Source organism: Suncus etruscus, chromosome 1, assembly GCF_024139225.1.
Source record: "Suncus etruscus isolate mSunEtr1 chromosome 1, mSunEtr1.pri.cur, whole genome shotgun sequence".
NCBI classification, from domain to species: Eukaryota; Metazoa; Chordata; class Mammalia; order Eulipotyphla; family Soricidae; genus Suncus; species Suncus etruscus.
In genome coordinates, this window is record NC_064848.1 from 189165449 (window position 1) to 189181045 (window position 15597).

Below are 15597 nucleotides of genomic sequence, written 5' to 3' on the forward strand. Positions count from 1 at the left end.
TCTCCTAGCCCTGAAAGCCACTGAGGCTTCCTGTAGGACTGAAGAGAGATGGGGAGCCCCATTGCAGGCTGCCCACCGTCCCTCCATAGGTTAGTCCCACAACACACCTATACTCCACTGAACATCCCCCTAGGGCCAGGCAGCATGCTGGCGGCTTTGCAGGCTGTGAATTCCACCTCAGTGTTATATATTCTGTCCAACTAAGCCCAGGCAAAATGACCTCTCCCTGGACACACAGATGATAAATAGGCCCCGCTTTGTCCAGCTCCAAGGCCATACCATACCATGCCAAAGTACTTCAACACATGGGGCCCAGAGCTAAACACAAGCTCCTCTTCTATCCATTACCAATACAATCTGCTGGGACATGGCCACCCAGTGCAGGACAGGGGCCTATGTGGGGGTCCAGCTCACCTGGCTGAGCAACCAAGGGTGGTCCTGCAGCAGGTGGGCCCAGTCTGTGTCGGGGGTGACGCGGGCATACTTGAACCGGTTCTGGATGGCCGATGTGGTACAGATGTATTTGTATAGGAGCTCTTTGCCTGTCTGCTCTGAAATCGCCTTGGCCGACATGGCTGCTGGGGGGCCTGCTCTGCCTGGTGGGGGAAGAGGAACTGTCAGGGGTGGAGTCTCTTCTCCACAGGGAAAACAGGTCCCCGAGTCACACAGCAGAGGAGGGTCAAGAGGTGCTAAGTGAGGAAAGATGGTGGAGAAAAACAAAGATGGCATTTCCCCAGGGTCTCTTGACCTCATATCTGGCTCTTCTCCTTCCAGGCAAACCGGCTCACCTTGACCATGTTTGTCCTGGGGCGAGAAGTCCAGTGGTAAGCTCAGCCTGAGGTGGGTACACAAGCTCATGAACACCCCAATTCTGTGGTCTGCTGGAGTGCTACTGGGAAGTATGCAATGATAGCCTGTCTCACACTTTGTCACACCTCATGCGCACATGCATCACACACCCACATGAATGGGCAAGCGAGCGCTCGCGCACACACGCGCACACACGCGCACACACACACACACACACACATACACACACAAACCAGGACAGCAGGACAGGGGTGATGTGGCTTTGGGCAGGTTCAAGTCTCCTCTCAGCAGAAGGAGTGGGATTTTCCCAGATCATTCCTCTATATTCTGGTTCCCAGCTGACATAGGGCGGGGCAAGTGACCTTCTGCACATCCCACCCTCCCTGCTGAGTCACCCACTGCAAATTTAGAGCAAAACAGAGGCCTCTCAAGGGATCACCCTGTGCTGGTCATCCTTACCAAAACTGTAGGAGGAGGCAAAACACACATTTTCTCACACTAGAAAAACCTAACTCCTAAGCAAAGGACCCAGAGTGGAAGCCCAAAACCCTGATCACTAGAAAACCCTGTGGCAGCCCAAAAGCAGAGCAATCCAATCCTTCCTGCAAGAACAAGACCCTGCCTCCCCTCCTCCTTGGGGATGGGTCTCTCACAACAATGATGCACCCTCTCTCTGTACTCCAGGTCTTGGCACGCCTGTTCTCCCAAGGGTAGTGACAGGAGACAGCTGGGAGAAGCTAGAAGACAGGGGCCGGGGTGGCAAAGGAAACCAAGGCCAAAAGCTTGGCCAGAGGAACCAAACCAATTGTACAACAGGGAAGGAGCTTGCCTTGTACGTGACCCACCTGGTTTCAATTACTGGCATCACCTATGGTCTCCTGAATCACACCAGATATTACCCTTGATTTATAGAGCCAGGAGTAAGTCCTGAGCAGTGCAGGTATGACGCCCTCCCCTCAAAAATGAAAATAAAAATAGGAAAGAGCTTGGCCAGATCTGGAAGTCATATCTCTCCCAGAGATCCAGAAGCCTGGATACTGAATTACCTGGGGAGAGGCATCAGATGCAAATAAAGGTGGGGGAGGGTGGGGAGGTGGCCAGCTGCTATGTGCAGGAAGGTGGCGGCCCTCAGTCCTGCCCAGGGAAGGCCAAAGTTCCAAGGCCTGCTCCTCCCTCTCAGCTGGTCAGGCTGGGGCTTCAGGTTCTAATGCTGGCTTGGCTGGCTCCCTGCGCACCCAGCTAGTGTCCGGCTCAATACAATGGGTGCATTCAGCCTAGAATCTGGGAAGGGGCTCAAAAAGAGATGTTCCCTTTTCTGGCCTTTCCCTGGGATGGCTTCCGGCTCTGTGTCAACACTGAGTGTTCTGAAGGAAGACAGACACCTCAAGTAGCCCTAATGCCCCACAGCCCTTCTCTCCCCCCACCCACTCCAGCTCCATTTCCCAACCTCCTTGACTCAGACCAGAAAAACTGGTCCTGAAATCAGATGGGTACAGCTCCCCCAATTTCCCCTCCCAAACAGCACAGCCCAGGGCAGATGGCACTGAGAAAGGAGGGGGCAGCTTGTCCATCGGAACAGTTTCGCCAGAGTCGGCACCACTGATCACATATTCTGTGAGGATGGCCATCTCAGAGAATACCTGACAAGAGAGACAGATGCTTCTAAAACATATCCCAAAATAGACTGAAGATCCCACTTTGGAAAGGATCTGGGACCACCTGCAGCTAAAAAAAAAATTCACCTCATCTCAGATCCAAGAGTTCCTTCTCACAGGACTGAGGGGCTGACACAGGAAAGGAAAAAGATTTGCCAGTTTTCCAGTTTATCAGAACATACTAGCCACCAGAGCCCAGTGGCTTAGATGGGGCAGATCCTCTCAAGGTCCAAGCAGAATTTACATGACAGAATATAAAAGTGGAAAGAGGGGGCCTGCGAGGTGGCACTAGAGGTAAGGTGTCTGCCTTGCAAGTGCCAAGGAAGGATCGGGGTTCTATCCCCCAGTGTCCCATATGGTCCCCACAAGCCAGGGGCAATATCTGAGCGCTTAGCCTGAAAAACCAAAAAAAAAAAAAAAAATCTATATATATAAAAGTGGAAAGAGGGGCCAAAGTAATAGCACAACGGTAGGGCATTTGCCTCGCACATGGCAAATCTGGGACGGACCTGGTTCGATACCTGGCAAGTCATACAGTCCCCTTCGAGGAGTGATTGCTGAGGGCAATGCCAGGAGTAGCCCCAGAGCACCACTTGATGTGGCTCAAACCCCACCCCCCTCATAAAAAGTAAAAAAGAAAGATATTCTGTAGGGCAGGCAAAGGAAATTGGAAAACTAGGGAGGGGCGTGACAGACAGCACATGGGGTTACAGCTCTTACCTTAAAGGCAGCTGGCCCCAGTTTGATCCCCAGCAGCACATATGGTCTCCTGAGCAATGCACCACTGCATGCACCACTGCATGTGGCCCATACCCCCAGGACACACACAGAAAGTAAACCAGGTAGATTGCAGGGGTTAAAGCTAAGGGTGGGAAGAGTCCAGACAAACTGAGCAGATTAGGGTCACTGGTTCTTTCCAAGAGCTGAAGAAAGGCCCAAAAGAATGCACAAATGACAGCAGGTTTTTTTTTTTTTTTAAATACTGGCTCTTCACCTGCCCTAAGACCACCAGTTAAGAGTACTTGCTCTAGGGGCCGGTGAGGTGGCACTAGAGGTAAGGTGTCTGCCTTGCAAGCGCTAGCCAAGGAATGGACCGCAGTTCGATCCCCCCCCCCCCCCGGCGTCCCATATGGTCCCCCCAAGAGAGTGGCAATTTCTGAGCGATTAGCCAGGAGTAACCCCTGAGCATCAAAAGGGTGTGGCCTCAAAAACAAAAACAAAAAAGAATACCTGCTCTAAGGATCAGAAAGATGATAGGAAGTGAAGTTCAATTTCTTTGCATGCAACAGACCTGGGTTCCATCCTCAACATCACCTATCGACAAGCCCCTCCAGTCTCCTTAGCAAAGCAACAGGAGTACCACTGGGTGTGGCCCAAAAATCAAAATTTAAAAAAAAAAAGCATTTGTGGGACCTGAGATAGCATAGTAGTTAGGGCATTAGCCTGGCACACAGCTCCCCAAGCCCACTAGGAGTGTGATTCCTGAGTACTACTGGATGTGGCCCAATAAACAAACAGACAAACAAAACATTTACAGGGTCGGAGAAATAGTACAATGGGTAAAGCACTTGCTTTGCACTTGGCTGAACTAGGTTTAATATGCCACACTACATACGGTCTCCCCAGCACTACCAGGAGTAATTTCTGAGTGCAGAGCGAGAAGTAGACCCTGAGCATCACTGGGTGTGGCCCAAAAACAAAATTAAAAAAAAAAAATTTTGTTACCGTGACAATGGGACTTAGTGGTATATATACCAGTCTGGGTTTGAGCAGCAACGCACACACAAACCCCCTATTCTCACCCCAAGGTCTTAGGCAACCTGCCAGGAACTGACTACACTGTCCAGCTGGTGGTAGATGGGTTCAGAGCACATCAAAGACCACAGAAGCCCATTTCAGGACCCACATGGTCCCTTAGTAACAAGCAAATGTATAAACCAGTGAGGGGAAGAAATCCAGCCAAGCAACTAGGATCGCACCACACTCACCCCACAACCCACACCCACTCCACTCTTTCCTCCCAGGGAGGAGCCATGACGGCTGAATAAGACCTTTTCTGCAAGAGCTTTAGTGACCCAGGCCTGAGTTCATCCCTAGCAGCCACGGAGGGCAGAGGCTGCCCATAGGGAAGGCAGAAATGAAAGAAGCCTGTTCCCCAGGACAGTCCCCCTGGGAGGCAGCAAGCAGCGGGAAGAAGGGGGTCACTTGGGGGGAATGCTCCTTAAGGTTCCCCTCTAATCAGTGCTTGCATCTTGGAGAGAACAGCAGGTGCAGAGTCCAGAAGCAGCAGAGGGGCAGAATCCGGCATTGGTAGGTGGCAAGCTCGGTGTCAGAAAGGGGGTGCAGATCCAGTATCTGAGAGGGCTTTTTTTTTTTTTAATTACAGACAAAAGCTTTCAGAAGATGAAGGGGACTAACATCGATCTCCCCTACCCAGAGCTTAAGAACTCCGGAAGGAAAGCTGGATGAGAGGGAGCAAAGTTAGAGGGTGCAGAGAGAAGAGAGAGAGATTAGAGGCACGGCGGGCAGCGTGCGCGCGGGGCGGAACAAACTCTTTGCTCGCTCTGCGCTGCTCCCCATCTCCCGCACCCCCAAAAATCAAATCTTCTGGGGGCTGACAGCGTGATTGAGATCCCAGAATGGCAGAACTCTCTGCTACTGCGAAGGACACCGCCGAGATTGGTTGGAGAGGGCAGGAGGAGGGTGGCCGATCGCCCCGTCCCAAAGGCTCCCTCCGGCCTCATCGGAGCCAGCCTGCGGCGCGGGGCAGAAGGGAGGCGGCTCCCCTCGGCCATCCGTCGCAGCCGATCGCGCCTCCTGGCCGGCCAGGCCTCGGGCACCCGGCACCCGCGTGGTCCAACGCGCCGGCTCGCTCCCTGCACAGCCAACTAAGGCGCAACATTTGCAAAGAAGACCAGGGCCTTTGGCTTCCCCGGAGCCGGCCGAGCCCGGCGCTGTCCGCTTCCCGCCGGTCTCGGGTGGGGCCAGCCGGATGGGGGCTGGAGCGAGCCGGATCCAGCCGGAGGGGTCCGGTCCGGCCCGGCCCGGCCTGGCCTGGGTGGGAGAGGGTGAAGCTGGGGGAATCCAAGTGAGGGGAGGTGAGTGACGTGAGGTTTGGAAAAGTAACGAAGCCGAGCCCGGGGTGCACAAACTCCCGAGTCTTGGAAATATGGGGGAGACTCGTGTACGGGGTGAGAAAAAAGGGGGTGCGCGTGGTCCCTCCAGAGAGGGAGAGAGAGGACGGGAAACTCACTCACACCCGAGCAAGCGGCGCTTCTCCAAACTTGCAAAGCAGGTGCAAGCGAGGGAAGAAGCAGCAGCAGCAGCAGCAGCCAAGGCGGTTCCGGGTTGCGGGACACCTCGGGCAGGAAGCTCCGGGCCCCGCCACTCACCTCGCCGCGTGAAGTCCCGACGAGCGCGCTTGCTCCCTCCACAGGCCCCGGACTGACTGACTCACGGACTCACTTACCGCCGCCACACGCGTCTCTTCTCCCCACACGGCCGCCCGGGATCCGGCTTTTGTCCCGGGCCCGATTGCCTTCTCCCCGCCCCCATCGGCTCACGGCGCAAGCGGCGCCGCAATTGGTCACACGCGTTCCCTAGCCCGAGCATAAGGCCGGCTTCCCATTGGTTGATCGTAGATAACCACACCCTTTAGAGGCGGGGCTTTGTTGAGGCCTTCTGGGATTTGTAGTCTTCTCCGGGCCGGCTGTGCCCAGTCTGTAGGCGGGTAAGGCGCCTCCTCTCTGGTTGTCGGCGGGGCGAGGGGCGGGGCGAGGGCGGGGCCTCGAGTGGGGAGATGGGCCGGGCTAGGCAGGGAGGAGAATTGGACGGGGCTGGGGGCCGTGGCATGATCGCTTAGGGGCTGGTCCGATCGCTGCTCCGGACTTTGGGCGGGGTGGGGGTGAGGGGGTTGGGGAGAAGGGGGAAATGGCTCTTGCTTAGCATAGCTTTGGGGGACTTGGAGTCTCTTTCGTCTCTCTGTCTTTCCCAGGGGAGAAACTGATGTTGCCTGAAATCAGCCACAACGAACTCGGTGGCTCAGACCCGCTTTGCAAAGCAGCCGCGACAGATTGCATGTGGATCCTCAACCTGGAAGACCCAGGGAAGGGGCTAAAGAGCCCCAAGTGAGCAGATCAGATTTGTGGGACTGGGTGAGGCTGGAGACCTAGATGAGCTTAGGTGGAGCTGGAAGAACAAAGCCTTCCTTCCACCTTCCCACTCACCTACCTGCTCACCTCTGCGCTGAATTGGAAGGAGATGCCAGCACTGGACTGACTGAGACTTTTTCTCATCCAGTTCAGCTCACACAGTACAACCGACCCACTCAGTCTCAAAGCTTAGATGAATGAATGAATGAATGAATGAATGACCAAACTGCTGCTTCTACCTTTTCTATTTGACCAGGGTGCCAGACTAGTTCCCCAAACCAAAAACTAGGACACCTGGTCTGACAAGTGCCCATGAACTTGTAGGACAGACTAAAGTCAGACAGCTCTGGAAGCCAGGATATATAATAACTGTTCTGACATTCTGGGAAGTGTCTCCCTCCACAAGTTCTGTTAGTGTCTGAGCTGCTCCCAGACCCCAGGCAGAAGGCCAGACTTCCATACCAGGGAGTTCAGGCAGTGCTGTCAGCCCAGGGTGTAGGGGTTCTGTGTGCCTCTGTGTCATTCTGTTCCACAGCATGTCTTTGGGCATGAATTTCCCCCACAAAAAACCATCTCCCTTCCATGCAGGTGTAGCTAAACAGCCTTTGCCTAAAGAAGTGATCCTGAGGGGACTTGGAGCAAAAGCACAGTGGTAGGGCATTTTGCATTGCATGCAGCCCACCCAGGACTGACCTGGGGTTCAATCCCCAACATCTCCATATGATCCCCCGAGCCTGCCAGGAGCGATTTCTGAGTGTAGAGCCAGGATTAACCCCTAAGAGCTGCCAGGTGTGGCCCAAAAAAGCAATAAATTAATTAATTAATAAAAATTAAGTGATCCTGGGGGCCGGAGAGATAGCATGGAGGTAAGGTGTTTGCCTTTCATGCAGAAGGTCATCGGTTCGAATCCCGGCGTCCCATATGGTCTCCTGTGCTTGCCAGGAGCAATTTCTGAGCATGGAGCCAGGAATAACCCCTGAGCACTGCCGGGTGTGACCCAAAAAAAACAAAAAAAAACAAAACAAAAAAATTAAGTGATCCTGAATGATGTCACCTTCTTTTTTTTTTTTTTTTTTTTTTTTTGGTTTTTGGGCCACACCCGGTAACGCTCAGGAGTTGCTCCTGGCTATGTGCTCAGAAGTTGCTCCTGGCTTGGGGGACCATATGGGACACCGGGGGATCGAACCGCGGTCCGTCCAAGGCTAGCGCAGGCAAGGCAGGCACCTTACCTTTAGCGCCACCGCCCGGCCCCCTTTTTTTTTTTTTTTTTTTTTTTTGGTTTTTCAGGCCACACTCATTTGATGCTCAGGGGTTACTCCTGGCTAAGCGCTCAGAAATTGACCCTGGCTTGGGGGGACCATATGGGACGCCGGGGGATCGAACCGTGGTCCTTTCCTTGGCTAGCGTTTGCAAGGTAGACACCTTACCTCTAGTGCCACCTCACCAGCCCCAACCTTCTCAGCCCTTCATACATTCTTTGAAAATAGAATGTATGAAGGGCTCCTCCCCTCCTCTCTACTCTTTTTTTTTTTTTTTTTTGGTTTTTGGGTCACACCCGGCAGCACTCAGGGGTTACTCCTGGCTCTACGCTCAGAAATCGCTCCTGGCAGGCTCAAGGAGCCTATGGGATGCCGGGATTCGAACCACCGTTCGTCTACACTCAAGGAAAAGGCCCTACCTCTATACTATCTCTTGGCCCCTCTTCTCTACTCTTTTTTTTTTTTGGGGGGGGGGCCACACCCAGCAGTGCTTAGGGGTTACTCCTGGTTATCTGTTCATAAATAGCCCCTGGCAGGCACGGGGAACCATATGGGACGCAGGGATTCGAACCAATCACCTTAGGTCCTGGATCGGCTGCTTGCAAGGCACACACCGCTGTGCTATCTCTCTGGCCCCTCTTCTCCACTCTTTTTTTTTTTTGGTTTTTTTTTTTTTTTTGGTTTTTGGGTCTCACCCGGCAGTGCTCAGGAGTTACTCCTGGCTCCATGCTCAGAAGTCGCTCCTGGCGAGCACGGGGGACCATATGGGACGCCGGGATTCGAACCGATGACCTTTTGCATGAGAGGCAAACGCCTTACCTCCATGCTATCTCTCCGGCCCCTCTTCTCCACTCTTGATCCCAGTCTTTCACTCCTATACGGGTTGAGCTCCATCCCTACTAAGAATCCCGCAAAATGCACAAATCTTGGAGATTGATCACTTCCAAAGCAAATAAAACACTACCTCTGAAGGAGCTCATTTCTGCACTTGGATGATTGCAACTTTGTGGTCTAGCAGGAAGATTGTGGTTATAAGGCTTTATTTGCATATTCAGCAATTGTTTCTCTAATTGGCAGGAATATATGTTCACCCAGAAGCAGGCATCCAGGTGGAACAAACACACACCACAACAACAACTCTTTGTATATCAATGTGGCCCAGAGATAAACCAAATTTTTTTTTATTTTGTTCTGTTTCGAGGCCACGTGTTTTAGGTGTACAAGCACCTAAAACCCAATTTCATTGTTCATTGTTTTTTTGTTTGGAGGGTCACACCTGACTATGATCAGGGCTTACTTCTGGCACTTTGCTCAGGGGTCACTTCTGGCAGATTCAGGGGATCATATGGGGTATCCTGAGATCAACCTGGACTGCATGCAAGGCAAACAACCTCCCCATTATACTAACTATTGCTCAGGTCCCTATATTTCATTTTTTAGCAACTGGTCTGACATATGTGCATAAAGATAGAGTTCCATTTACTCTCTATCTCTTTTTGGGAAACCAGATATGTGGGTATCCCCTCCCCCAACTTCATGTTTATCCCACCTGAATGATGAGAACTGCCCACACACATGGAATGGGCAGGTAGAGGAGTCTGTTTGGGGGTGGGGGGCAGAGAGAGAGAGGATAAGAAGGAGAATTAGGGCCCTGAGAGATAGCACAGCGGCGTTTGCCTTGCAAGCAGCCGATCCAGGACCAAAGGTGGTTGGTTCGAATCCCGGTGTCCCATATGGTCCCCCGTGCCTGCCAGGAGCTATTTCTGAGCGGACAGCCAGGAGTAACCCCTGAGCAACGCCGGGTGTGGCCCAAAAACCAAAAAAAAAGAAAAAAAAAAAAAAGAAAAGAAAAGAAAGAGAATTAGAGTCAGCAAAGGGAATCAGTCAGCAAGAAATCCAGAAAGTCAGAGGCAGAGAGAGCCAGAGAAGAAGCAGGGAAGTGGCTGTTTGGAAAGGGCTTAGCATAGAAGCCATGTGAGGAAATGTACACAGCAGTTAAGATCGTGAAATAAAGCAGGCTGACTCTTGGAACTTCATCTGACTACTTTGGGAATTTCTCCGCCATCACCCTGCAACTTTCAGACCCACCAGGCCAGGCCTTAAGGGCTGCAGGAGCCAGGCCTAGCCGGGAAAGGCCTCACCATCCCCCTCCCAACACACGTGGATCTCTCTAAATATATATTAAAATAACACAAATATATAACTTGTTTAGTAAATATTTGTCAAGTGATTAAGTTTCTCTGTTGGTATGTTGGCAGTTCCAAATTGGGCTTGTCCAGGCCAGAGGTAATTTCACAAAGGGAGGACAAGTGCCGACCAGATAAGTTCATGAGCCAATCCTTAAAGGTCTTCCCACCTCTCCATGGTCCTGTTCCAGTCCAAAGAACCAGGATCTCCAGGGAAGAGTCTTCATTTCCCACCATGGTCCCACTGAGGAGCTTCTGCCCACATCAATTAACCTTCTGCTCAACAATCTGTACCTGCTTTGAAAGCTCTAAACTCTTTTTTATTTATATATATTTTTGGTTCTTGGGCTACCTGGTTCTGAGCTCAGAAATCGCTCCTACCAGGCTCGGGAGATCATATGGGATACTAGGGATCAAACCAGGGGTTACTCCTGGCTTTGTGCAAAGCAAACACCTTACCCACTGTGCTATCACGCTGGCCCCCAAAAGCTCTACACTCTTGGGGTTGGGGAGATGGCTCAAAGACTAGAACACAAGCTTTGCATGTAATAGCCCCCCATTTGAGCCCTACTGGGTATAACCCAAATACGAAGAAATAAGCTCTAAATTTTGTCCTCTTTCAGTTGAATCATCTTTTCTAGACTAGAAAACAAGTCCAGTTACATTTTGTTTTGTTTGAGTTTCCCTGAGCTAGAGCAAACACATAGATTGCTGGGGATCGAACTCAGGTCAGCTGTGTGCAAGGCAAGTGCTGTACCTGGTGTACTATCATTCAGGCCCCAGGTTTCTATCATTTGACAGAAGATTATAAGCACCATTTCTATGATTGGACATTAGCCTTTGATTCCAAAGATTAGGACTCCTCATAGAATTAAATACTATACAGCTAGTATTCATTGAGTACCTGCCACAAGAAAGGCCTGGGCATTGGCACATTATTTGTTATCATTTTGTAGACGAATGACAAACCTTTTGCAGTCTTATCTGTCCCTTACAACCTGATGTAGTGAAGAGGAGTGAAGATCAGAGTCAATGTTTTCTTGAGATGGGGTTAGAAGTATCAGGCATACTTCACTGAGTAAGCCTTATTTCTGGTCCTGTGTGCTCAGATATCTCTCCTGGCAGTGCTGAGAGGCCAATGTGAGATGGCAAGTATCAAACCCAGGTCAATCACGTTTATCATATCTCCAGTGCCAGGGTATCTCCATTTGATTGTGATCTCCTCTGACCAAAACTGGGCCTTATTTATCTTGGCATCCCCCATGCAAAACATAAGACAGGCATGCAATGGTCAGGAGAAACACTGCCATGAATGTGTGATGGAATGGAGAGGGGTGGGGAGATGCAGCCAGAAAGGCCTATCTTAGCTTTTGGGTCACATACAGCAGTGCTCAGGACTTACTCTTGGCTCTGACCTCAGAGATCATTTCTGGCAAGGTTTGTGGAGACCATATGTAGTGATAGAGATCAAACTTGGGTCAGCCATGTGCAAGGCAAGCACCCTACCCCCTGTACTATAATTCTGTTCCAAGTATAAAGTGGGTTTTTGGGGGGAGGGGCTAGGACACAACTGGCAACACTCAGGGGTTACTCCTGGCTCTGCACACAGAAATAGTCCTGGCAGGCTTGAAGAATCATGTGGGATGTCAGGGATCAAACCCAGGTTGGCTTGTGCAAGGTGAATGTCAAGACAAAAACCAGAGAGAAAGCTCCTGGGAGATGCCCATCTAAATCTGCCATGTGGAGAACCAGAAAGGTTCTCCTCACTCTGCAATACACATCTTTTGCCCAACACTAACCAGTCTCCATTTGGAGCCAAGGGCCCAAGGGCCCCATTGTCCCAGTGAAGCTCCCCAAGTGCCCTGTCAGAGCATCTATGCTCAGGAAATATTCTTCACCAGCTCAACCAGTTCTGCTGGTCTCTTCCCAGAGGCACCAACTCTCCTCTCCTCTCCTCTCCCCATCTCTAAAGCTGCTTCTGCTGCCTTTACAGCTCCTAAAGTCCTGGGAAATTTCCTCCTCCTTTTCCTCCAAGAAGTCCTCCTTAGGAGGGTTGTCTAACTCTCTCCATCTTAAGGCAGAATTTCTGGAGGTTTTGTCTTTATTTTGGTTTTGCCTTTCCCATTGCAGTCATTGTTGTCTTGACAGCAGGTGCATAAATTATGGTAATGAGGGGGCCGGAGAGATAGCACAGCAGTAGGGTGTTTGCCTTGCATGCAGTGACCCAGGACAGACCCGGGTTCAATTCCATCCCATATGGTCTCCCAACCTGCCAGGAGGGATTTCTGAGTGCAGAGCCAGGAGTAATCTCTGTGCACAGCAGCTGGGCGTGGCCCCAAAATCAAAACAAAGAAATAGTGATTATGGTAATGAAATAAAGTTGAGGAGCCAGGAATGAGCTTAGTGGTAGAATTCAAGATCACTCGTGCTAAGCTTCAGGGACTATATGTGAACCTGGGCTAGCCTCATGCAAGGCAAATGCTTTACCTGCTATACTGTTACTCCAGTCCCAGATCCTTTTTTTAGGGGTTTCACCCCTTTCGGTGGTACACACACACACCACTACTGTAGTACAATCAGGTATTATGCCACCAATGTTGACAAATAGCAGAGCTGACAGGCTCCAAGAGTAGAAGTGCTAGGATTGTGCTAAATACTTGTGGACTTGACGGGTTTGAACTCAAGATCAGATATGTGCAATAGAAGCACTCTCAGTATCTGTGTTCATTCCTCCAGACCTTTTTTTTGGCGGGGGCCACACCTGGCAACGCTCATTGTTACTCCTGGCTATGCGCTCAGAAATCGCTCCTGGCTTGGGGGACCAATATGGGATGCTGGGGATCAATCCATGGTCCGCCCTAGGGTATCCTGTGCAAGGCAGACGCCCTACAGCTTGTGCCACCGCTCTGGCCCCTCCAGATCTATTTTTATTTTAAATGAAGTTCCTTGGTCAGATAAATACTTTCAAGTATTTATATCAGTCTGTGGTCTATCTTTTGATTTGTTCACATTTCCTTTGGAGGAGGTAGACAGAAACCTTCAAAGCAGTGCTCAAGGGGTCTTATTCCCAATAGTATTGGTCTAAAATCAGGCCAGATGGTTCAATGTTAGGGCCTAGGGAGCTGTGCTTAGGACCCAGGGTCCTAGGGACCACCCTTGCAGTGCTTGAAGATCACTAAGTGGTGCACTTCCAAGGATCCAACTAGGATCCCTGATCCCTAATCCCTGCCTGGTCTTTGACCCTCTTTCGGAGGAAAAGGATTAGTATTTTGCAATTGATATTATTTTCTTTTTTGGGGGTGTGTTACTCCGGGGTTACTCCTGGCTCCCACTCAGAAATTGCTTCTGGCAGGCTCGGAAATCATATGGGATGCCAGGAATTTAATCTAGATCTAGCCTAGGTGAGACACATGCAAGGCAAACGCCTTACCACTGTGTTATCGCTCTGGCCTCAGGTTTTAATTTTCTGTTTGTTTGTTTTTGTGCCATACCCAGTGGTGCTCAGATGGTTATTCCTAGCTCTGTGTTCAGAAATCATTCCTGGCACGCTTGGGGGACCATATGGGATGCTGAGGATCAAATCAGAGTTAGCCATGTGCAAGGCAAATGCCTTACCCTCTGTGCTATCACACCAAAATTATTTATTTATTTATTTTGGGGCCACACCCGGCGGTGCTTAGGGATTAATCCTGGGGGCCGGGCGGTGGCACTGGAGGTAAGGTGCCTGCCTTGCCTTCGCTAGCCTAGGACGGACCGTGGTTCGATCCCCCGGCATCCCATATGGTCCCCCAAGCCAGGAGCGACTTCTGAGCGCATAGCCAGGAGTAACCCCTGAGCGTCACCGGGTGTGGCCCAAAAACCAAAAAAAAAAAAAAAAAGGGGGGTTAATCCTGGCTATCTGCTCAGAAATAGCTCCTGGCAGGCATGGGGGACCATGTGGGATGCCGGGATTCAAACCAACCACATTATGTCTTGGATGGGCTGCTTGCAAGGCAAACACCGCTGTGCTATCTCTCCAGCCCCAAATTTATTTATTTTTATTTTTATGCTTTATTATGTTCACTTATTTCCTCTAGTTTATCACTTTACCTGCTACATTTAAATTGGGGGCCAGTATCACACATGGCAACAGTTAGGGTTTACTTGTGACTCTATATGTGAGAACTACTTCTGGTAACTTTGTGAAGCCATATGGAGTACTGGGAACAAAACCCAAGTTGGCTGTATGCAAACCTTACCCATTGCATCCTTTTGGCCCTCATTTAAATATTTGTGTTTTATTTTCTTTTTGGTTTTTGGGCCACACCCGGTGACGCTCAGGGGTTACCTTTGGCTATGCACTCAGAAATCATTCCTGGACAGTCACCCCACAGACTGTCACAGAGATTTGCAATGACCATGTGTCCTGCTACCAAACTCATGCAAGTATTTGTGGCTGTTGTGTGCTGGCAGGCTTTTGTGCTCTCCTTGTCTGGGCCTGTGTGCCTTGAAGGTATTAATCCCCAGAGGGAACTGCCTGGGATTGGAGTCTAGATGTAGCAGTAGCATTTGCAGTGATCAGAGGGCAGTGTTCCAGATGCCACCACTGGACCAGCTCTGCTGATGGTCCTCCAAACCATCCCTGGATCCAGGTGTGGACTAGGGACTGGACACCGGATCCCAAAGTGGAAGTCACGGGCCCTAACATAGCTGAATGGGAGAGTTTCTGCAAACCTGCTGGAGGCAGGCCCAAGACGAGAAGGGCCTAGGAACTAACACGGACAGAAGTTCCAACTTGTGAACGGAGGTTGGGCTCCAGCCCAGGTATTGCCTGGTGGTGCAAGATTGAGCCCCGTTGCTGGGAGAAACCTGGTATATGGATAAACCTAGCTGAGTCACCCAGCCCACTGCAGACATGATTCTGTATGCCCAGTAGGAGAGGATGGTGTGGCAGGATGTGCATCCCTGGCTTCAATGTGCCATGGTAGGCTGGCCCTGATGAAGGGACATTGGGACAGGACTACTGCCCAACAGAGAGCCCTAGATTGATGCCGGTGATGACCAGTGGTTGCTGCATGCTGGCTCCAGTTCTATAATAGGGGCAGAAAATCAGGGTTGGGTTCAGCCTTCACTATGCAGAAGAAAGCGATGCACCTTTGTGTTTAACTAACTTCCAGGTTCATCACCCATGCACTGCTGCAGGGCTGCACTGGAAACTTTTCCCTGCCTTGGAAATACTGTTCAAACTATAAATGTACCTGTGGAAAAGTTCTAATATTTATGCTCAGAGAAGTCTAGGAAAAAAAATTTGTGATATGTGTCAGATATGGAAAAAGCTGATTGTTTTGAGAGAAATTGGGCAAAATTTAAACTTGGATGTTTTGGGTTTGTAACTTATCTCATTTTTTTTAAACAAAGAAGGCGGAAATGTTATCCCTCTTCCAAAGCTGTATGATAATATTACCTAGATGGTCAGACCTGCCAATACCTAGGATGGGGGTGTGTATCTTGAATAAAGAATATAAAGTGGGGGCCGGAGAGATAGCATGGAGGTAAG

General features: G+C 50.6%; 1 protein-coding gene across 1 annotated transcript in view; it reads right to left on the reverse strand.

Moving 5' to 3' along the window:
* The window catches only part of ACLY (ATP citrate lyase), a 50077-nt gene extending 44087 nt beyond the window's left edge, over positions 1-5990 (reverse strand). Inside the window, 2 exon segments of the mRNA XM_049781637.1 lie at positions 415-596; positions 5858-5990. Coding sequence (XP_049637594.1) covers positions 415-573 — 159 coding nt within the window. The 5' untranslated portion in view covers positions 574-596; positions 5858-5990.
* Positions 5991-15597: the final 9607 nt, after the last annotated feature.